This window comes from Muscardinus avellanarius (assembly GCF_963383645.1).
Source record: "Muscardinus avellanarius genome assembly, chromosome: 11".
In the NCBI taxonomy this organism is placed as follows: domain Eukaryota; kingdom Metazoa; phylum Chordata; class Mammalia; order Rodentia; family Gliridae; genus Muscardinus; species Muscardinus avellanarius.
The window spans coordinates 56,117,920-56,142,455 of NC_137797.1; the positions used below are offsets into that span (position 1 = coordinate 56,117,920).

Genomic DNA, 24,536 nt, shown 5'->3' on the forward strand with positions numbered 1-24,536 from the left:
TAGGTAGCTGAGGCTATCCTAGAACCGTGATACTCCTGTCTCAGCCTCCCAAATGCTGGGATTACAAGCATGCGCCACCATGCCTGGTTGTTTTACTCTTAATTAATTCATTAAATATCTATTAAGTGCCAAATAAGTGACAGATACTATACTAGATCCTGAGGATATCATAGCGAGCAAAACAACAACAACAACAACAACAAAAGCCTGTGGCAGAACTTAGTTTTGGAGGGTGAGGAGATTAGAGAGAGAGAAAAAAAATCCAAATGCATAAGTAAAAGATAGATCACATCAGAAGCTGGGCACAGTGGTGCACATCTGTCATCCCAGTGCTTGGAAGGCTGAGATAGGAAGGCTGTAAATTTGAGGCCAGTGCACGGTTGCTTAGCAAGACCCTGTTTCAAACTCAACTAAACTAAACTAAACTAGGGTTGAGATGTGGCTCAGAGGTTGTATGTCCCTGGGTTCAGTCCCCAGCAACACACATGCATGTGCACGCACACACACACACACACACACACACACACCATCAGGTGGTGGTATATGCTACTGAGTAAAATAAGGCAGGAAAAGGAGTGAATCAGGGCAGGGTGGGAGGGGTATGGCTTAAAGTAGGGGGCACAAGGAACCCTCATCGCACCGATGGGTTTAAGTCAGGTTGTGAAGGAGATGAGAGAGCAAGTCTTGTGAATGGCTGGGAGAAGAATGTTATAAATTAAGGGAAGAGTAGCTGCAAAGGCCTGGACCCGAGAGTGTGTGCAGTGTTGAAGATCTGCGAGGAGCCGAATGAGCTGCAGGGAAAGATGTAAGAGAAGAGGTTTGGGGTGAGGGTGGGGGACGGGAGAATGGGTGCCAGGAGGACAGTTCGTGTTGGGGAAAGGCTGATGGTACAGGGCGTAGGTTCGAAGCGCTGATGGCACATTTGAATCACCTGGGCATCCCAAGGTGATGTAGCCTGCCCTGATTCAGTGGTTCTGGAATAGGACCTTAGCAGGTATGGATTTGAAAAGAGAGCCAGGTAATTCTTACATGCAGACAGAACCACTAATATGAGCAATGTAAAGCAACTGGGAAACTTTTTCTGAGATGGAAGGGCAGCTCTTGGGGGTTTTCACAAAGGAATGAATATGTTCTGACTTAGACTCTAAGAGGATTCCTGGCCTGAAAACACATGCAAATCCATTTATATATTTTAAAACACTTGATCTGGTACTGGGGATTGAATTCAGGAGTATTTTATCTCTGAAATGCACCCCCAGTCCTTGTTATTTATTTATTTATTTTGCAGTATTGAGGATTGGATCCAGGGTATTCTACCTTTGAGCTACACCCTAGCACTATTATTTGTTATTTACTTACTTACTTATTTATTTATTTATTTATTTATTTATTTATTTATTTTACGGCACTGGGGATTGAACCCAGGGGTATTCTACCCCCGAGCTACATCCCCAGCCCTATTTTTTATTCTTTATCTTGAAACATGGTCTCACTAATTTGCAGAGGCCTCACTAAGTAGCCGAGACTGGCCGCGAACCTGTGGTCTTCCTGTCTCAGCCTCCCAAGTACAGGGATTGCAAGTGTTCCCCACCAAAACCGGCTGGGGATTTATTTTTTAATGTGCTTTTATTGGTGCGTTAGAGTCTCACGTTATAATGTAAATGACATACATGCAAACAGCACGTGGTGCCCCCCCAGCTGCCTCTTTTTCTTTTTCCCAGTACAGAGCAGTGATTGACGTTGGTATAGTCACGCTTATACACATAGTCGACGGACACTCCCATCCCCAGCACGAAAAAAAAAAAAAAAATCCCCTGTTGAAACAAGTAAGAGACTGAATTCAAAAGAATAAAAGTTAGCATTCATGACATGAAAGTGCCTGGCCTATCTATCCTATTTGGTAAATAGATGTTAGTGTATTATTATGAGAAAGTTTTTGTATTATTTCATAAAAGCATAATATTAAAACTAACAAAATACTATGTGATGTGATAATATAGTATATTTGGTAAAATTATGTTTAGTACTATCATTCAATTTCTGATAGAAATTTATCGAGTGATATTCAGGGAAATAGAAAAAAATATGCATAGACCCATTTTGTTTCTGACTTATGACAATAAGGATAATAGCTTAATGCTTATTTACAAACCTTGTCTGAGATTGGAAATAATATCTGTGAAAAACTGTAGGAAACCCCTGTAAGAATGATAAATAACAATGGAGAGAAATGAAAATTAATGGTAAAAGTCTTTTCTATATTGGGCCGAATCCTATTTATAGCAATTCTCATGTGAAGTGTTTAATGTCATGCAAATTATGTGCCTTTTTTTCAAATAGCTTCTCTACTTTGCTAAAAAAAAAATACAAGAAAACATTCTGTTAATAATGGAAGACATAGGTTTCTGTTCTCATGGACTCCAGCAAAATATCTATAAAATATTACTTACCAACAGTGTTTTAATATGTAGTAGCTCTGGGAACTCAATAAAACTGAGTCCTTTGTAGCTTTCTGGAATCCAATATCTATGGTCACCAGGAGAATTAGGAATCTTCCGTAGATATTGTTATTTTAAAAATGTGTACATTCTAATAATTATAAGAGAATTTATAGCAATAAAAGGAGGAAAGAACAGATCTCTATAGTATAAAGCTGCTAATGAGAAACTAGTAAAAGCTAATTTTGAGCCAGACATGGTGGCGCACCCTTGTAATCCTAGCATTTATTTGGAAGGCTGAGACAGGAGGATCACTGTTCACAGACAGCCTCAGCTACTTAGTGAGGCAAAAAAAATAAGCTAATAATTGGTTTCAAAATGGGTAACACAATATGTGATGAGTATAGTCTATCCACACTCCCATATAAAATTTTATTAACATATATTTCTTTTCTTTTAACTTTTAATATTTTATTAAGCAAAAATGCCAAACTTATATAAAAGTGGAAATGATAGTAAAAAGAACAGCCACTTACCACCACTCAGACTCAACAAGTATCTCTGCTAATATTTCTTGTCCTGAGTTAGTATTGTCTGATGTTGATAAAGTTACTCCAGTTTTCTTTTGAATAGTATTTGCTTAGTATATATTTTGTTCATCCTTTTACTTTTAACCTACCTGAGTCTTCTTTAAAATATGTATTCCTTGCTGGGCGTGGTGGTGCAGGCTTGTAAGCCCTGCGCTTGGGAGGTAGAGACAGGAGGATTGCGCAGGTTCGAAGTCAGTCACTCTGGCTTAAGAGACCCTGTTTCCAAATAAAATATAAAATAGGCCTGGGAGTGTAGCCCAGAGGTAGAAGGGTTTCCAGGAACCCCAGTACCACCAAAAAAAAAAAAAAAAAAAAGATACTCCTTGTTGTAGATAGCACTGTTGAATCTTCCTTTTTTTCAAACTCCAATCTCAGAATATTTGCTTTTAAAACAGACGGTGCATTTATAGTTCATGTAATTAGCAATATGGTTATCTTTAAGCCTATTGCTTTGCTATTTGTTTTTTTCTTTTTCTTTTCTTCTTTTTCTTATAGTACTGGGAATTGAGCCCAGGGGCATTCTACCTCTGAGCTACACCCCCCAGCCCTATTTTTATTCTTCCTTTATTTATTTATTTATTTATTTATTTATTTATTTATTTATTTATTTTTGGTGGTACTGGGGTTCCTGGAAGCCCTTCTACCTCCGGGCTACACTCCCAGACCTAGTTTATACTTTTTATTTGGAAACAGGGTTTCTTAAGCCAGCACGGCTGGCTCCGAACCAGCGGGATCCTCCTGTCTCGCCTCCCAAGCGCGGGGATTGCAAGAGTGCGCCACCACGCCCGGCTTTTATTCTTTATTTTGAAACAGAGTCTCACCAACTTGTGGAGGGCCTCACTAAGTAGCCGAGGCTGGCTGTGAACCTGTGATCCTCCTGTCTCAGCCTCCCAAGTACTGGGATTACAAGTGTGTGCCACCACGCCTGGTTCTGCTTTTTGTTTTTTCTTTGCCATGTGTCTATTCTGTTTCTTTTTTCTTTTGGAATGAATGAAACTTTTTAGTATTTCACTTAATATTTTTTATTAGCTTTGTTCTATTTTTAGAATCTTCCTAGGATTTACAACATTCCTATTTAACTTAACACATTTTAATAATGTACCTTTTCATATATAATAAGAACCTAATAAAAATATATTTTATTCCCCCTTATTCTTCCTGTTATTGTTGTCATTCCTTTATTTTTATGTATTACAAATGCCACCATACATTTTTGTTTATAAAGATCAGAGTACATTGTTGCTTATATTTGCTTTAAAGTATCGATTTTTTTTTAAGGAAAAGCTTAAAAGAGAGAAGACTATTTCAGCAGGACATGGTGATGCACACCTGTGATCCCAGTAATTATGAGGCTGGAACAGGAGAATCACAAGATTCTCGGCCAGCCTCAGTAATTTACTGAGGCCCTGTCTCAAATTTTAAAAATATATAGGGCTAGGGGTGTAGCTCAGAGGTAGAATGACCCTGGGTTCAATCCCCAGGTCTGTCTGTCTGTCTGTCTCTCTTTCACACACACACACACACACACACACACACACACACACTCACTCACTCACTGAGTCACTCACTCACAAAGAAAAAAATAGAAGATTATTTTATATTTATCCACATACTTAGCATTTCTCATTTCCATCTGGTATAATTTTCTTCAGCCTGAACAATTTCCTTATTTTTTTTATAATGGAAGTGCCAATTTTTAAAAATTTGTTGAAAAATTTTATTTCAGGTTAATTTTTTGAAGGACTTTTCATTAAATACAGAATTCTAGGCTGACTTTTTATTCCTTATTTTACTATACTTTTATTGGCGAATTGTAATCACACATCAGAATGTAGTTCAGAGTCATAGGAACACATGCCTGCAGCACTTGGTGAGCCCCCGCAAGCTCCTGCCCCACTCCCTCCTGTAAAATCCACTTAATTCTAGCAGGTATTCTAACTTTGTTTTCTGCAGGGAATGTTTCTTTTTGTCTCTGCCTACTTTTAAGATTCTTTTGGACGGGGGTGGTGCTGAGGATTGAATCCCAGGGTGTTCTACCTCTGAGTTCTACCTCTAGCCATATTTTATTTTGAAACAGGGTCTAAGTTGCTGAGGTTGGCGTCAAACCTATGATCCTCCTGTCTTTGCCTCCCAAGCACTACGATTAGATGGCAGCTGGCTTTAAGATTCTTTTATCATTTGTTTTCAGCAATTTGATGAAAATCTGCATTGGTATAGTTTCCTTCATGTTATCTTGCTTGGGTTTTTCTGAGTTTCTTGTATTTGTAAATTTTTTTTTGCTTTCTTTTTTTAAATTTATTTTTATTGGTGCATTGTAATCATATATGACATTGGAATACAAGACTTGAGAGGATATACAAGCACAAATCATCCAGCCCCGATCCCATTCCCTCCCCTTCCCTCGATCCCATGCTTGTATTTGTAAATTATAACTTGTATCCAGTTTGGAAATATTTCAGGCATTCCTCTTTCAAATAACATTCTCCTTCCATCCCTTGTTTCCTTCCTTCCTCCTTTCCTTCCCACCTCCTTTCCATAGCTGGCTCCTCCCAGGTTTCTGCTCCACAGATTCCAGCTGCCTCAGCCCCCTCTGCGCCCTTCTCCCCAGACACTGCCTTACTCTTCTTAGGTTCCCTCTCCTCTCCCTGTACACCCTATGGTCAGGAAGGTGCCTTCAGAAATAAGCCCAGATGATCATTGAACTTCAGCCATTTGTCACCTTTTCTTTTTGGGTTTAGAATCTTATACTGCCTATTGTCCAATGTCCTAAAACAAACATTTCTTATATTTAGTCCAATTTTGTAATTGTTTAAAATAGGAAGACAGGTCCAGTACCAGTTACTCCATCATAAGTAACAGAGGAAGTTTTAGTTTCATTAATTATCCTATTAAGTGTTCACACTGTCTTATTACCCCTGTAGCTCCACGCCCACTCCCGTCCCTCCTAGATAGATCCCAGAAGCTACCAATTTTAAATTGATGGACAGGATGATCAAACTCAGTTATGAGAGGCTGAATAGGAGTATTCTTGAGGGATAATGGTGTTCAAGAGATACTAGAATGTTCACGCAGCTTGGGCATCAGCTGTCTTCACCTCACCTTGAAACCTTTTGTTCAGTTTTCAATCAATAAAGAGACTTTTGGGGGGCAGGTCTGGTGGTGCAAGGCCTGTAATTCCAGTACTTGGGAGGCTGAAACAGGAGGATCTCAAGTTCCAGACTAGCCTCAGCAACTTAGTGAAATGCTCAGCAACTTAGCAAAACCCTGTTTCAAAATTAAAAATTATTTTTTAAAAAAAGGGTTAGTAGTATAACTCATAATGCCTATGAGTTCAATCCCTTGTACCCCAAAAGATCATTTTTTTTTAAATTATTCGAATACACAGCTAATTCCAATGTCAATTATTGCAAGCAAACTTATTAGACTGACATTTATTGGGTTCTTCTTTTAGAAAACCAGGCACACTGAATTTAAATAACAGGTTCTTAGCACAGGTATCAATTAATGATTACTTAAATGTTAGATTCTTGCTACTTATTCATCTAGCTTAATTGATTCAATAGCTGTTTGGTAAGAAAATTTAAAGAGCTATTAATTCGTCATCTTGACACCTATTATTTGAATATTATCCAAATTAAGGCATTTTATTAGTCAATGTTCCTCCCTTAGCTATTTTAATTGCCTGCAATAAGTGAACCAAACATTTCTACAGGTTAAAATTTCCCAAAGCAGTTTCAGAGGGCTACAGAATATCGTGGTAAGTGGCAAAAAAGAAAAAAAAAAGGGCCTTTAACACTCTAGCCAAAACACTGGCCTGTTGTAAACACCTTATAAAAACACAAGAGGCTTGTATTCTATCAATATAAGTAACATTACAGTACACTTTCCTTCTAGGAATGTGAATAGCGATGTTATTAAGGAAACCAGTTCTTTTTCTTTCTTAGTAAACTCAGGTGGTACTATAATGCTAGGACTGGTGTTTTATTTTACTTGACTTTGGAGGTGTAATGCCGGCAATGAATGGAAAGACTTCAGAATTCAAGGCGTTCCTCCACTTGGGCAGGAAGCTTAGGCCACAGTGTGCTGCACTGAAAAGATGCCCCGCATCCAGCCACCTAGCTCTTAACCCTAGCTGCCCATGACTTGCTGACTTTGGTTGAACTGTAGTTCGCTCATTATTATGAATTCGATAAAAAGGAGTTTCTTGTCCGCACCTCTGACACTATTCACGGATCAAAATTGTCCCTGATGGAATGAGTCATGCATGCAGTCACTGGAGAGGTGAGCTGTATTCTGGGGGCAGGAATGTCGCTCAGGATTTCTGTGACCTAGTTCAGTGCTCCTTAACTCTGAGACCTAACATCACCATTTGGGTTATTTTATTTTGCTGAGTTTCACTTGTGTGTGTTATCCAGTTTTTAAGATTATTAAAATTTCTATGTGGTAAGATTAATTCACTGTTATTATTTTTTAACTGGTGTACAAGTCTCTGAGGTTTAGCAAATGCATGTAGTTATGTAATCACCAACAAATACAGTTAAGATTCAGAATAGTAGCCGGGCGTGGTGGCGCATGCTTGTAATCCCAGCATTCAGGAGGCTGAGACTCCTCGGAGGATCGCGGTTCGCGGACAGCCTCAGCTACTTAGTGAGGCCCTCTGCCACTCAGTGAGACCCTGTTTCAAAATAAAGAATAAGATTCAGAATAGTTAACAGTGCCGTGGCCTTCCGCCCCCATTCCCTCATGCTGCTCCACTTTATAATAAAAACTTTTCCCAAGCCCCTAGTCCAGGTAACCCTTAATGTGTTCTGTTCTACAGTGACTTTCTATTTTTTTGTCAATATAACTTTCAGTTGTAATTACACTTATGTATTTTAAATTCAAAACAGGTAATTAAAGATGAAACACTGGTATTCAGAATGTGTCAATGAGGCTGATTAACATTGGTTGATTGGAAGGTTTCTCTTCATATTCTTTTTCTAGATGTTTTTCTTATCACCAGCTTTTTATATAACAGGAAAATAAACCTCATGGCACTAACCCTAGAAAAGGAAAAAAACATGTGAATTAGAAGGCTATCAACATTACAACTTTAATAGCATTCTAAAAATTTGTCCTTAAAATGGTCTATATCTCAGAAGCCACATCTAGAGTTGGGTTTTCAACGATCCAGGTTCAGAATAGGATCATTATAGATCTCCATAGTGACTTTCTAGAATGTCACATAAATGAAATCATAGAGCAGGAAGCCTTTATGCATGGATTGAAAGTAGTCTTTTCAAAATAGATGTTCCGATATTCCCAATGTCAAATCCTCAAATAGTATGTTCAGATAATATCATCTACACATAATTTCAAAATAACCACTAGAATATTATACATACAAGAAGCAAAACAATTTATAATAAAATAATAAGCATTCAACATTAAAATGATTGGGCATAACTATTCTGGACCTGATGGAGTGTTCAGAGGTTTGCATCTACGTTAATGGAAAATTTTATGTTAATTAATTAATGAATGTAGGTATTGGTACTAGGGTTTGAACCCAGGGGCATTCTACCTCTGAGCTATATCCCCAGCCCAATTTTTTTTTTTTTTGAAATGAGGTCTTACTAAGTTGCAAGGGCCTCACTATAAGTGATCCTCCTGTCTCAGCCTCCCCAGTACTGGGATTACAGGTGTGTACCACTATCACACTAGGCTGGAAATGTTTAGTTTTAAGAGAAGTATAAAAATACAGGAAACCGAGAAAAGAAAAAAAAAAAACTTCTAGGGGTGTGAATTTTTTTCTCCACACATCTGACACTAAAATGTAAGAAATTCTCTATGGTGATGTGCTGGTATTGAAAAATTGCTCTGGTATTAATTTCCAAAATGTAAAAAGCAGTCAGAGCCTGGGTGATGTGCAGGCATTCAGGCAGGGAGGGGTGGCAGCTGTTACAATGCAGAGTTCCTCTCTCTCTCTGCCCTTGGTCCTAAGGTTTACTCATAGTGAAGCCTTTATCCCTAAAAATATGTAGAGACAATTGAAAGCCCTAGGATCACAGTGACTCTGCCTAGATGTGTTACAGAGCTGTAAAGCGGGCTCTAATCAGCACCTTTGCCTTCCTCCTATTCTTTAAGCACCCGTAGTTGATGAACAACCAATACAGCCTAGTACAACAGAGGCACAAGGTTGTTCACCCCTGCACTTAGTAAGTACACTTTCCGGAGGCAAAGAGCAACCACTTGGCTAAAAAATAAGTTACTGTCCATTGTCTTGGTAGCAAGAACATATCAACACAAAATCTATTCAAAGGCCAGGGATGGAGAGGGGTCAGAGTTCTATCTATTTTCGAGTTCTCCAGAGTGCCTGCACACTGCTTTTTCTTCTCTTCTCTTTCTATTTCCTACTGATTTTGTAATAAAGACCTTTTGAGGCTGTACCTGGCTGCCTATTAATTTCCCTATTCAACAAACGTGGTTGAATAGAGGAAGAAGAGCTCACAGCGCCATTAAAATCATAACAGTGATAGGAGCAAAACCAAGTTACAACCATGCCTTTTGACTTTCAGAGAACCTTACTATTTACAGCTGTAGTGTTTCTGAAAATTTAGTATGTATTAAAAACTTTTTTTTTTTTGGTGGTGGTGGTACGGGGGTTCCTGGAAACCCTTCTACCTCCGGGCTACACTCCCAGACCTATTTTTATATATTTTTATTTGGAAACAGGGTCTCTTAAGCCAGCGCTGCTGGCTTCGAACCTGTGCGATCCTCCTGTCTCCGCCTCCCAAGCGCGGGATTACAGGCGTGCGCCACTACGCCCGGCTTTGTATTAAAAACTTTTAATGTAAAATGCAACTAGGCAGCAGGTATGGTGGTGCACACATGTAATTCCAGTACCTGGGAGGCTGAGACAGGAGGATCTGGTTCACAGACAGCCTCAGCCACTTAGTGATGCCTTCCACAATTTAATGAGACTCTGTATCAAAATAAAGAATGAAAAATTAGGCTGAGGGTATAGCTCAGGGGTAGAATGCCCCTAGATTCAATTCCCAGCACCATACACACACACACACACACACACACACACACACACACACACACACACACAATGCAACTAGGCTCCTAGGCCCACATAATTATAAATAAATTTGTTATCTGCATGAGTCTCCAGTGGAGGAAGCAAAAGATACATAGACTTAGGACAGTTCATGTTGGGCTCTGTCTCGTGCATGGCAGAGCATTACCATTCTTTGTGTATAGCCATTGGGATTCCAAAGCACCCTTCAGTCATCATAAAAACAAAATATACCCAAGATTTTCTAAAATGACTCCTAGTGGGCTGCAGTTGAGACACTCTGCCAAGATGAATTATCTTGGATTGAAATTCACTTTGAATTCTTCAGATACCTTTACACTGAGAAAAGAATGTATTTAAAATTTTAATTTAATTTAATTTAATTTTTTTTTTTTTTTTGGTGGTACTGGGGTTCCTGGAATCCCGTCTATCTCCAGGCTACACTCCCAGACCTATTTTATTTTTGGAAACAGGGTCTCCTAAGCCAACGCGGCTGGCTTCGAACCTGCGTGATCCTCCTGTCTCTGCCTCCCAAGCGCGGGGATTACAAGCATGCGCCACCACGCCCGGCCTAATTTAATTTTTTTACTGAGATTCTACCATTCTACCTCTGAGCTACTACCCAGCCTCTTTTTTTTTTTTTTTTAAACAGAGTCTCACTAGGTTGCTGAAACTCTTACTACTTGGTGAGGTTGACCTTGAACCTGTGACCTCCCTGTCTCAGCCTCCCAAGTATTGGCATTATAGGCATGATCATCAAAAGACTGTCTTAAATACTTTTGTGCACTAGCCTCCAGAATATACTCTTTCCCACATTGGAGATTACATTATTTCTATTTATTTATTTATTTATTTATTTATTTATTTATTTTATTGGTGGTACTGGGGTTCCTGGAAGCCCTTCTAACTCTGGGCTACACTCCCAGACCTATTTTATAGTTTTTATTTGGAAGCAGGCTTCGAACCTGCGCGATCCTCCTGTTTCCGCCTCCAAAACGCGGGAATTACAAGTGTGCGCCACCACACCCGGCTCTATTTTTATTTTCTATAAATTATGAAGTCTTGACATGTTAGGAACCTTTCTGGCTGGAGAAAGACTACTCCTCCTGGGTCCAGACAATATTTAAAAATAGCAAAGAGAGCATGCCTCTTACATGCAAACTAAGCAGCCCAGAGCCTGCTCCCCTAGGTGACCCCTATGCCCCAGGAGGTGCTATTCTGCCATAATCATCCCAGGCCCAGGTGCCAGGCAATGAAGGACCATCCCTGAAACTTAGATACCGCTGTAATTAACCAACCTAGCCAACCCCAAACTATGCACCCCAGCGAGGCCCGGCTCTCCTTTACTTCCTCCCCTCTGTCTCCTAAGCAATGTTGGTGCTTTGCCAAGGGGCCTGTGTGATATGCCCAACCTCCTGTTTCTTGGACTTTAAAAAATTTTTTTTGTGTGGCACTGGGGATGAAACCTAGGGGCATTCTACCTCTGAGAGACACCCCCAGCCCTATTTCTTATTCTTATTTTGAAACAAGGTCTCACTGAGTTGCAAAGGGCCTCACTAAGTAGCTGAGGCTGGCCGCAAACTGTGATCCTCAGCCTTCCAAATGCTGGGATTACAAGCGTGAGGACTGTGAGTGCACCAACTCACAGGCTTTCCTGACCCTCTTCCGTGTCTCAACCTGTGACCTCACCTAACTGGCTGTCACATAAAAGATACAGAATAGAGATGAATAAACTATCATCTTTGTTTATCCCAGTTCTGTTTTGAGTTGGTTTAGCCTCAAACAGTCTCCACGATTTAGATCAGCTTGGAAGTAATGAAATTAAATTTATCTATACAAAAGTGACTTGTTATTTAGTGTTAACTCTGCCAAGGTATTGCTCTTTCATTAGGTCTCGCTTTTATAATTAGCGATCTCCTTTGAGATTCAGAAGGTGCCCCTTAATAAATTAATGATTGCCCTTTTTTGTATTAAGTTGGTTTTTTTTTTTTTTTTTTTTTTTTTTTTTTTTTTTTTTTTTTTGGTGGTACTGGGGGTGAAATCCAGAGGCTTTCTACCTCCGGACTATACTCCCAGACATATTTTATATTTTATTTGGAAACAGGGTCTCACTAAGTAGCTGAGGCTGGCTTCAAACCTGTGTGATCCTCCTGTCTCAGCCTCCCAAGCACTGGGATTACATACGTGCTCCACCATGCCCAGCTGTATTGGGGTTTAAATCAGAGACATTCTACCTCCAAGTTATACTCCCACCTCTTTGTATTTTTTTTGTTTTGAAACAGGGTGTCACTAAGTTGCTGAGGCTATCCTCGAACCAGTGATCCTTCTATCTCAGCCTCCTGAGCACTGGGCTTACACATGTGTGCCAACACACCCAGCAGGATTGCCTGTGTGTGTGTGTGGTGTCAGGGTATTGAACCCAGGGCCATTCTACCTCTGAGCTACACTCCTTTTCTATTTTTTGTTTTGAAACATGGTCTCACTAGGTTGCTCATATGATCTCACTATGTTGAAGAGGCTGGTTTCAATCCTCCTGTCTCAGCCTCCCAAGTACTAGAATTATAGGCATGTGCCACCACATCTGGCTTGGATTGCCTATTTTTTTTAAAGAGGATGTTTCCACTGACACAAATGCTTTTCGGAATTTATCCGAATAAAGGCAGTAACATAATTGGGTATTGTTTAATTTCAATGAATCCCATGAGTGGAAAGAAAATATGTTATGTTCAGGTGGTCCAGGGCAAGATGCCTCGAGAAACCTGAGTGTTTTAAGAAGGAGTGCAAGATAAATGGATTGAACCCCAAAAAAGATAAAATGACAGGCTGGGGATACGATTCAGTGGTAGAGTACATGCATGAAGGCCTGGGTTTGATCCCACCATTGAAAAAATAATAACAAAATGAAATTACAGGCCATTATCCTTGAAGAATATAGATGCAGAAATCCTCAATAAAATACAAACCAATCGAATTCAAGAGCACATTAGAAGGATCATGCGTCACGATCAGGTGGGATCATGAGCAATCGTTGAGGCAACTTCTGCAATATGTAAGATCTTTGGTGACTTTATTATGAAGATAATTTTTAGCATACAGGAAGCATTTTGAGGGTCATTGCTTTCTTTGGGATCTTAGTTGGTGCTGCTAGGGCCACACAATTGATGAAACTAGACCTCTGCTCCAATTGCTCATAAATAAAAACACTTTTTATTGTAATATTCGAAAAGCAGGCAAAAGTTCCTGTGGAATAAGCTAAGCGGGTCCGCATAAATCACCAATAAATATCCAAAGTATTCGTATCATCAGACTGTGTCGAGACTAAACTTTTTGCAGACATTTGGAAGAAACTAGTAACTTACAAGAGGAAGCCAACTATTAATCGGGATCCAAACAGTGCATTAACTCTTTCAGTATATATTTAACAGATGCACATGAAGTACCTATTAGAGTTCAGGAACTTTGAAGCCTAAAGCATTCCTTAAGCTGAATACAAGCGGAAGTAGCTGGTCAAGCAGAGTCCTCAAATTAAAAAAAAAAAAATCATCCTATAAAAGTCTTATAGTTTGTTTTTCTATTACTTGAATATTAGGCAGTGAGATGTTTTTTTTCCTCTATCATAAGAAATAATTTGTTAAATGTCATAGGGATGAAATGGCACGGACGAACAGAAGACACTGAATGTGCTTCTTAGGAGACAGGTACGCTGGGTTTGGCAACGCCAAGGAGAAGGCAGGCTTGCAGCTCCGGTGAGGAGGAGGAGCATTTGAGCTGCGCTTGCATAATGAGCTGTCTGCGGTGATGGACAGTTCTCAAGTGATCAAGTAAGCTGCGGAAGAGCAAGAGGTGCAGCCGGGAACTGACAGCTGCCTAGTGTGGGGGAAACTGGAGGAAGCTCAAAGAGACACCCTTTTCTATTCTTAAAAATGTTTTTGTTAATTACGAGAGCTTCTGCTTATTTTATTGGAAGACAGGAAATATTTATGTGTACAGTGAAAATCATGCCCTAGCCCCATTCCTGCTCCCTATTAACAACTAATGGAAATATTTTGGTATGTAATCTTTCAGGGATTATACAGAAATATATATATGAAATATACAGAATTATAGTGTATCTGTCATATATAGTTAATATAGGTATATATGATGTATGCATTGTTATGTACCCATGGCTAAATAATTATATGCATATATGGTTTCTTAAAATAAGACTGCATTAGGCAGAATACTTGGCAACTTGCTTCTTTCTCTCTTTCTCTTTCTGCTTTTTTTTTTTTTTTTATGGTACTGAGGATGGAACCCTGGGGCATTATACCTTCGAGCTACATGCCCAACACTATTTTTTTATTCTTTATTTTGAAACAGAATCTCACTAAGTTGCAGAGAGTCTCTCTAAGTAGCTGAGGCTGGCCTCGAATCCAGATCCTTCTGTCTCAGCCTCCCAAATGCTGGGGTTATAAGTGTGCACCACCACACCTGGCTCCTTCCCTCCCTCCCCTCCCCCTCTTTCTTTCTTTCTTTCTTTCTTTCTTTCTTTCTTTCTTTCTTTCTTTCTTTCTTTCTTTCTTTCTTTCTTTCAATGTGGTGCTTGAGATTGAATTCAGGGGCATTTTATCTCCAAGCTACACTCTCAATCCTATTTTATTTTATTGTTTATTTATTTATTGCGGTACTGGGGATGGGACCTAGGGCATTCTACCTCTGAGCTATATCCCCAGCCCTTTTTTCATTCTTTATTTTGAAACAGGGTCTCACTGAGTTGCAAAGGGCCTCACTAAGTAGCTGAGGCTATCCACGAACCACGTTCCTCCTGGCTCAGCCTCCCGAATGCTGGGATTACAAGCGGGCGCCACCACGCCCTGCTCCTATTTTATTTTTTATTTGGCAATAGGGTCTCACTAAGTTGCTGAGCCCCTCGTTAAGTTGCCAAGCCTGGTTCTGAATCTGAGATTCTCCAGTCTCAGCCTTCCAAGTACTGGGATTACACTCTTTCCCCCTCCTATCTTGTGACCCCCTTTCCACGGCAGTGCACTTTGGAGGTATCTGCTTCTCTCCTCCAAACACAGCTCAGAGTAGAGTTGATATGCCGTCAGTCACTCCATGAGGTGGGGTGTGCAGCTGGCCTGGGTGAGTGGACGGCTAGGTCCCGACAAGATCCCCTCATCCAGCACTTTGTTCTTGTCCCCCACAACTGCACCTCCAGAATGAGGACTGGCTCTAGCCACCCTAGACACTGACTCTTCCCCTCTCCTGCTGCTTCCTCTCCAAGCCACACGTAGAAAACTCAGGAGCAGACAGAAACCTAAAAAGTCAGGGCAAAAGGGAAGTTGGGTCAAGAAGCAGTGTAACTGTAGGGACTAGATTATGCCGGCTGTGTTTGAAGGAGAGACACTCCTCACACCACCTGATTATCCCTTCATAAGAAGGAAATCCGGATGGACCTCTCAATTTTTAAGAGAAGCCAGAAATACAACTTTTTTAAATTAAAAATCTGATTTTCAAATGTCTGCAGCTAAGTTTCTTTTTAATGTATCCTTGTTCTTACACTTTATTTTTTAAAATAAACCTTATATTTTATGAAGTTGCTGAGACTGGCCTTGAACCTGTGATCTCCTCATCTCAGCTTCCCAAATACTGAGATTACAGGCCTGTGCCACCGCTTCCAGCTGAACTTTGTATTTTAGAATAAGTTTTTAATTTACTGTAAGAATGGCAAAGACAGTACAGAGTTCAACTATATACCACAACGCCCCATCTTCCTTGTTTTTAACATCTAGTTTTAGTGTTAAAAATATTAGTGTGGTATATTCGTCACAATTAATGAGCCAATACTGAAACATTGTTATTAATAGTTTATTTAAATTTGCTTAGTTTTGACCCAAGATCTGTTTTTGGTTCCTGGATCCTCTCCAGGATACCGTGCTACAATTAGTGGTAAGTCTCTTAGGTTCCTCTTGGCTTGTAACGGTTACTCAAGCTCTGCACAGCTTTGAGAATGACTGATCAGGTATTTTGCAGAATAGCCCTCAGTTGGATTGTTTGGAGGTTTCTCTCATAATGAGGCTGTGGTTATGTGGTTTTTCAGGAGAAAAACCACAGAGGTAAAATGCCCTTTCATCACATCATATCAAGGGTACATACTGTCAATATAATTCATACCGTGGATGGCGATCTTGATCACCTGGATGAAGGACTGTTTGTCAAGTTTCTTCACTGGAAAGCTACAGTGGAAGGAAAGGAGGGCACTCCGCACAGCCCACGCTCAAGGAGAGGGGGGCTATGTGAGACAGTGTCTACATAAATTTCAGTAGCCTCTCTGCCCTTATCTGTGGCTTTTCTTTCTGCAGTTTCAGTTACCTGCTGGTAACTGCAGTTCAAAAATATAGAATGAGAAATTCTAGAAATATTCAGTTCATAAGTTTTAAATTGCATACCACCCTGAGTAGTGTGATGGAATCTCCTGTCGTTCCACTCCAACCAGCCCAGGGTTTTGTTCAGCATATCTTTACAGTATAAGCTGCCCTTTAGTTACTTACAAGTTGGTTCTGTTATTAGACCAGCTGTCAAGGTATCATGGTGCTTGTGTTCATGTTACCTCTATGTGGCAGCCCAACATGAGGTCAAAATCCCAGCATCATTCACCTCATGGAGACACTGCATCATCTCACATCTTCACAAAAATATGGGTGAATGCAACATACTATTTTGAGAAAGACTATATTCACATGACCTTTATTACATTCCATCATTATAATTGCTCTATTTTACTGTTAGTTAATATTGCTGATCTCTCACTGTGTCTAAATTAAGAGTAAGAATTTGTCACAATTATGTGGATATAGGGAAAAACATCAGGTTTTGGTACTATTTATGGTTTCAGGCATCTACTGGGGGTCTCGAGACATTTTTCCCATTGATGAGGGAGGAGGACTGCAGTTGGAACTCTCAGCACAATCTTCTGTAACTACCTGCTGTCTACTTGCGTGGCTTCATCCCCAACTGCTCCTCCTCCTCCCACTGCAGGCTCATCATACGCAAACCAGCACTTGTGGATTTTGCAGAGCGTCGTCTTCCTCCTGTCTCCTCTCATGACTGCTGCTTTCTGTGCATGGGCATTCCTTGCCTTTCTCCTTTGCATGCTTATTTCATTTTTTACCTTCAAGACTCTGCAAGTATCTTCTACTCTATCAAGACTTTCGAGAACCCATCCTGCATTAAGGACCTTTCTTGTGGGCCCCCAGATGCATCCTGCATGCCCCCACCCGGACATCCATCCCTCTATTTTCCTTTCTCAGTGCTCCTCTGTTAGTTTTTCATGAGCAAGACTGTCATTTTTACTTGTTTTCCTATCCCCTGTGCCTCTATATAGTATGTATATCAGACACTTAGTAAATGTGTTTTGAGTGAGTAAGTGAATAAATGGGAAAAAGTTTCAGAGTTCCAGATAGAAGCTTTCTTCTTTGAGTTTCCAGCGTTTCTGTCTTACTGTAGCACGACGTGCTGCCTTACATTATAGGTGTCATGTAGGTGCTCGTCATTGTAGTGGCTCCAATGCTTTTTGAGGGCTAGGGTCACATTTTGCTTTTCCTATAGTTTCTAGGTCAGCATCTTTCATATCATGGGTATTTAATAAGCCTTTGTTGAATGAATGAATGAATGAATGAGTTAATGGAAAAACAAATGAAGCTGCAAATATAATTGATGGGCATGAGTCATACAAGGAAAAGAAGCACTGTGGGCTGAAGCACCATGGGCTGGAAGACCAAAGGTAGAATCCCCAAGCCAAGCAAAGTGGATTTGTAATACCCCTAGGTCAGTATTTCCAAAAATTTATCATGTGCAGATAAATAACTGCTGTCATATTTTTATTTGAGTAGAGAATTTCAAATACATTACTCTAAATGGAAAAGCTATTTTGATTTTTCCTTAAAAACAGGAAGGAGAAACAAGTCTGTTTCAGCTCCTTGATGAATATTCTTATAAAATAATACACTCTATTATTCTTAAAATGAGCTTACTGTTGTATAACACAAAGTATATTCCTTCCTTTAAAAAAAAAAAAACCCACAGGCTCTAAGCCAGGAATGGTTGTACATGTCTCTGATCCCAATACTTTGGAGGCGGACACAGGAGAATTACAGGTTTGAGGCCAGCCATACTGAGACTCTGTTTCATTAAAAAAAAGGGTTGGGGGTGTCAGTCAGAGGTAGAATGCCCTGGGATCAATCCCCAGTACAACCCCCCCTCAAAGATCTTAGTTCCAATATTTTTTAAAGTAGCATTTTCTCTATCTACCTATAATAAAACATAATGCTTTTAAAAGTCTTCTGCTAGGGAGAAATCATTGTGGATCACTATTATCATCAACACAGAATTCAACTGCTGCAGAAAAGCCTCACTCTAAGGAAATTGAATTAGAAGGGAATTTAGTCCCTTTTTCTCTCAACAAAAAGTAAATCATAGGGATAGTTTTCTCAATTAGTATTCAATTAGAACAACCTGTAGAGGGCATCCTTGTACCAAGAGCCATAGAGGTTTGAGCAGTACTAAGGAGGAAAATCTTCAATCAAAACCATGCGTTCCTAGTCAAAGACAACGTCTATTGTCTTGTGAAATTATCTTCAACTGAGTGACACTAGCATTACAGTTTCAAAGCTTGTTCAATGTACTAACAGTACAAATGAATATTCACTGAAGCAAAAACTAATAAAATGTTGGTAAAGAGGTAAATAATTTAAAGGAAGAAAGGCTGGATGCAAACAGATCTAATTATAATTTACTTACCAGAATGAGGTAGTGGCTAAGAGAACAGGTTTGAAATCAGAGTCCTCCTACTCTATCACTTACCAGTTGGATACCCACAGTCAACTTACTGGATCTTTTGAGCCTTGTTTTCCCATCAGCAAAATAGGGTAAAGACAACATCTATTTCAAAGAGTTGTGAGGATTAAGTAAGAACTAAAAAGTACTTTAAAATTAAGACACTGAAAAAAATAGTTTTTCTTTCTTTTTCTTTTTGCACTGGAAATTGAACTCAGACACATTCTATTTCTGAGCTACATCTCCAGTCCTTTTAAAATACTTTATTTTGAAACAGGGTCTTGCTAAATTGGCGAGGGTCTAAGTTGTTGAGGCTGGCTTTGAATCTGTGATCCTCCTGTCTCATCCTCCCAAGTACTGGATTACAGGCATGGCCCACCATGCCCATCTAAGAAACTGCAATTTCAAATCAGTCCAAATTAGACGGAGTTCTTGTCTAATTTTCCCTCCCTTTTTCCTATCAGGTGGATTGCTGGACGTGTTTAATACTTGGAAAAGCATATTCTGTTCTTTCTAGTAAGTTCTCTTGACCTAACACTTATTTACCACGCCCACGTGTCCAGCTTCTCTTCTGTGGTTCCTGTTTGCTTTTCCCTCTTGGGGAGTCTGTCCATTCCTCTACACAGGACTGAGGGAAACACCACTCCCAGCCCCAGCTGCGAGATCTTGAAGAATTGGTTGAGGCATCTGGATGCTAAAGAACAAAGTGAAACAAGCACAGCTTTCCTGAGCCTGAAAACTCTCCAAGTTTTGGAAAAACCTTTTGTTTCCGTTTTCTTTGTACATCCAGGGAATTAGGGCAGGGGCAGACCTCGTGTGTTCTGGGGCTTGAGTGGGTAGGTGCTGCTGTGGGCCACTTCACTGAAAGGCCCAGAGCCTTGCTCTTGCCCCCAGGTGCCCGTGAAACTGTCTCTTAAGTTTTTCAAACCACCACTAAACGTGAAGCTCTGCACTTTGGGGGCGCCCTACCCTCAGGGAGCCAGGTACAGCTATCACCCAGGAGCCAGGGACCTCTTAGGCACTGTTGGGTTATCAGGAAGACAACCCTCCGGCCACCACTACCTGTTGGGTCTCTGTCAAGGGCAGGATAAAAGCCCTGAGCCAAGCCCAGCGCCAGCCAGAAGAGCCTTGGGTTCTTCTGGGAGTGAGCCAAGCCTGAGCGTGGCGAGGCGCAGAACAGAGAAGATGGGGCGAAGGAGAAAGAGAGGAGAGGAGAGGGAGATGGTAATGGTGAAAAGGGAGACGAGGTGCCTTTAGTCAGCACCGGAGTAGAAACGAGAATCAACCTCTTTATCATCATTATTGTTCAATCCAGCCCAGCGTTCTCCCTTCATCACCCCCCCCCCCATCAGTGCCTTTTCTAGCCAGAAGGGGGGCTAGTGACGTTCCGGGGTCCCAGTGGGCATCTTCTCTCCGAGCCAGGCGCGCTGCCCGGGTCTCAGCGGCTCGGACCCGCCCGAGGTTCCCGCCCCGCCCGGCGCGGCCCCACAGCGCCCCCTCGTGGCGGCCGGCTCGGCCCCGCGCCGCGCTCGCCACTCGCTCTGCAACCTTCAGGCTCTTCCTCTCTCGCTGCATTTGATCCTCGGACCATTGGCGCTGCCGGGCGTGCTGGCATCTCCAGCTTTGCCAGCCCCGCGTCTCCGCCTTCCCCTCTCCCGCCCGCGCCCCCTCATCCCCCTCCCTCCTCCCAGCCTCTTCCCTCCCAGACTCGCTCCTACCCCAGCCAGGAGGCTCCACGCCCAGAGGGCTAAGTGGGAACGGCTCTGGGGGAGGGGGCCGGGGCTAAGCCGAGAGCTTAACTGCCGCAGGTTGCTGGGTAGGTGCAGCAGAGGGAGTTTCACCGCCGGCGAGGAGGTGCGGAGCAGCATGGCCCGGAGGAGCGCCTTCCCCGCCGCTGCGCTCGGGCTGTGGAGCATCCTCCCGTGCCTGCTGGTGCTGAGGGCGGAGGCTGGGCAGCCCCGCGAGGAGAGCCTGTACCTGTGGATCGACGCTCACCAGGCGAGAGTGCTCATAGGTAAGGCCCGGGTCCGGCACCTTCCCCTGCCTGGGATCCTCACTCTCTCTGTTAAGGGAGGGGTGTGTGCATTCGGTGGGTTTTCAAACTTAACTTCCAAGGGCGGTCGCTGTCTCCTTTTAATTAGATTTTTTTTTTTTTTCCCATCTGAAAGCTTAGAAACGTCTCTTTCAAGAAACCAAAGGTGGTCTGGTCACTGGCCGCCGCCAGCGACGCCCCAAGTTTTTAGGTGCGCCCAGCATTTAGCTCTCAGTTACCTCCAAGCCCTTCCCCTTTTCTTGAAAGCGTGCATCTGTTCGCATCATGCTCACCCTCACCACACAGCAAAAGGCATCTCGGTAGAGTTTGGTGGTACCGAAGACAGGTGCTTTGTGAAAAGACGTGGCCCGTGCGGATTCTTTGGTTTGCCTTTTGCATGAAATTTCGGGATTGGATTCTTTCAAGTCCGCCTCGTTTGATAGTTTTGTTTGTTATTTCAAAAACAGGACTTGAAGAAGATATCCTGATTGTCTCAGAGGGTAAAATGGCCCCCTTTACACATGATTTCAGAAAAGCACAGCAGAGAATGCCAGCTATTCCCGTCAATATCCATTTCATGAATTTTACCTGGCAAGCTGAAGGGCAGGTAAGTTCTCATAACCAGAAAATGTAGGGAAAATTATTTTGTGACGTTTCTACTGCCTGATGGTAAATAGGAATGATACTGTACAGTGTAGCGTGGTGCATCTTACAGTTTAAAAGAATAATTTCCAGTGTGGTCACCTACGCAAATAAAAAAAAAAAAAACCAAATCCCTAAATAAGTTGTCATGTGAATTAAATATTCTCAAAAGAAAAAGATAAGCAAAGTGCCTAAGTCACTATTTTGATACAACTCCCTGTCTTCAGGCTGCTGGAAATATAAGGACCTTGAACACCAATATATACTGTGTTTCTGTGATCATTGACATTAAACTTTAACATAATATTTAGAACATCTTTCTTCCTTAGTATGTAATAATCACTTATGACATATCTCACAACAAAATTTAAAGTTCTATAAGTTTTTTTATATAGTACATTTTTAAAAGCTGATGTGTTGAATGATACTGGAATCTGCATACTATATATTTCTGGTAGAAGTTCATAGACTCAAAAGGTGTCATTTAAGAACATTTTAAATACCGCAAGCCTACTGATTTATTTTATGTTACTATGTTAAATACTCTCCTGTAGAAGAAGAAAATTGCAATATTTTTATGAAACTTTTTAAAATTCCTCAGCACATGAGCATCTTTTGTATGTTACTTTTCATACAAATGTGGTATAATATAAATGGTCTTTTATTTTGGAATGAAAGGGAGAATAAAATGCTTATGTGAGTTTAATTTCTGTGGTGCAGTTGGAGAATATACTCCAGAGGACAAATGGCAATAAATCCTTTTGCTCATTAGTTGGTAAAATGTGTCTGCTATGAAAATCATTGTAATTATAATTAAAGTCACATTTCAGGTCTTTTTTTATTCTAAAATTACTGAAATGGCTATTTTCAAGAATGTGATTGAGAGAACACTTTATAAAAAGTAACTATTTTAAATTGAGAAACCACTTTGGTTTCCTCTAATTGCCTGTTACAGCATGGACATGGCCATTTCAGCTGCCTTTTTTCCTTCAAGTTTGTTCTCTCTTTTGAAAAAATTCTTCTTCTAAAATAGATCAAATCCAGCCGGGCGTGGTGGCACATGCTTGTAATCCCAGCATTCCGGAGGCTGAGACCATGAGGATCTCAGTTCAAGAACAGCCTCAGCTACTTAGTGAGGCCCTTCACAACTCAGTGAGAGCCTGTTTCAAAAAAAATAAAAAGATTTAAAAAATAGGGCTGGGGGTGTAGCTTGGAGATAGAATGCTCCTGGGTTCCATCCTCAGAACCGGAAAAAAAAAAAAAAATCAAATCCAGACCCTTCCACACTTCTATTGCTGCTGTGTGGTTTTACAAAATGATGTTTTAGATCCACTGATGCTTGTGACAGAAGGTCATTTATTCTAATACCTGTTGTGCAGATGAATTCACCAGGGCTTCTGTTGCTTCCCAGGCTAGTGCTCCTTTTCTCTTTGTAATTCCCAATTTCCTTTTTTTTTTTTTTTTTTTTTAAATTTTGGTGCTGGTGATTGAACCCAGAGGCATTCTACCTTCCAGCTTTACACCCAGCCCTTTTATTTTTTTTATTTTGAAGCAAGATCTTGCTAAGTTGCTGAGCCTGGCCTCGAACCTTGACCCTCCTGTCTCAGACTTTCAAGTATTGGGATTATAGGTGCGTGCCACTATGCCTGGCTGCGATTCCCTCTTTATAGATACTTTATGGACAATTAAGATTGGAATATTGTAAAATCAATAATAAATCAATGAATGATCTTGCATTATCTCCTTTTTTTCTACCCAAATCTGTTTACTTGTGGTTGACCACTTGTCAGATGGGCTTAATATCCATTCTTTATGTATACATATGGATATACATATATACATATAGATAAATAGATAGATAGATGATAGATAGATAGATAGATAGATAGAGATGGTACTGGGATTGAACCAAGGCGCATTATATCCCTGAGTTATACCCCCAGGCCTATTTTATTTTGAAACAGGGTTTAACTAAGTTGCAGAGGGCCTCATGAGGTTGCTGAAGCTAGCTGTAAACCTGTGATCCCTCAGTTTCAGACACCCAAGTACGAGAATTACAGGTGTGTGTCATCATGCCCGGTTTATTCTATATTTTTAAAAAGATATATTTGCCTATACTTTCATAGATTTATTGGTCATTAGACTATGGCTTGGACTGCACCCACTAGCTGAAAGGGTTTGCTAACTATAGGAGAGGCAAAAATGCCAATAGCTCTTTTTTTTTTTTTCTTTTTCCCCCTTTCGGCATAGGAGTTTGTCTTCTGAGAAGGGGAATTTGAAACAAAGGCTTCAATTCTATATTATCTCCTCTCATGTATAATGTATTGCATGTTGGCAAATGCTGGCATATTAATAAGTAGGAAATGAATCAGCATATCAACAATCTCAAAATAGGTCTTGTAGGGGATTAAGGAAACAGAGGAACTTGCATAAAAATGAAGCATCTAGGCTGGGTGTGATGGCGCACCCCTGTAATCCCTGTGCTTGGAAGGCTGAGATGGAAGTATTGCAGGTTTGAAGCTAGCCTCAGCAATTTAGTGAGATACTCAGCAACTTAGCGAGACCCTGTTTCCAAATAAAAAATAAAATAGCGCTAGGGGTATAGTTCAGAGGTAGAATGCCCTAGGTTCAGTCCCCAGCATTACACACACACACACAAAGGAGCTTTTAGCATTTTCCCCTCCTGTTTAGGTATTGACCATCCACATGGCTTGTTTCATTAGGCAGAACAATGCTAGCACCTCAATTAAAATACCTGACTCTACACTCAGTCTACTCTGAATAGGTTTCCCCAGGTAACTAACAACCTGATATCTAGTATTTGTTTTCTTTATAATGGGTGGGGATAATCTACACAATGCTAAAGATCAACATGTTTTAAAATATCATTTAAAATACTATTTTAAAGCTGGGCATGGTGACACATGCTTGTAATCTAAGTACTTGGGTGGCTA

The 24,536-nt window shown here is 40.8% G+C and overlaps 1 protein-coding gene across 1 annotated transcript in view; it reads left to right on the forward strand.

Annotated features, from left to right (window-relative positions):
- Positions 1 to 20,774: 20,774 nt before the first annotated feature.
- WIF1 (WNT inhibitory factor 1) overlaps positions 20,775 to 24,536 on the forward strand; it is a gene marked incomplete at both ends in the record, with an annotated part of 77,167 nt that continues 73,405 nt past the window's right edge. The window contains 2 exons of the mRNA XM_080706564.1: positions 20,775 to 20,922; positions 21,408 to 21,547. Coding sequence (XP_080562690.1) covers positions 20,775 to 20,922; positions 21,408 to 21,547 — 288 coding nt within the window. The remainder of the gene's footprint in view (positions 20,923 to 21,407; positions 21,548 to 24,536) is intronic.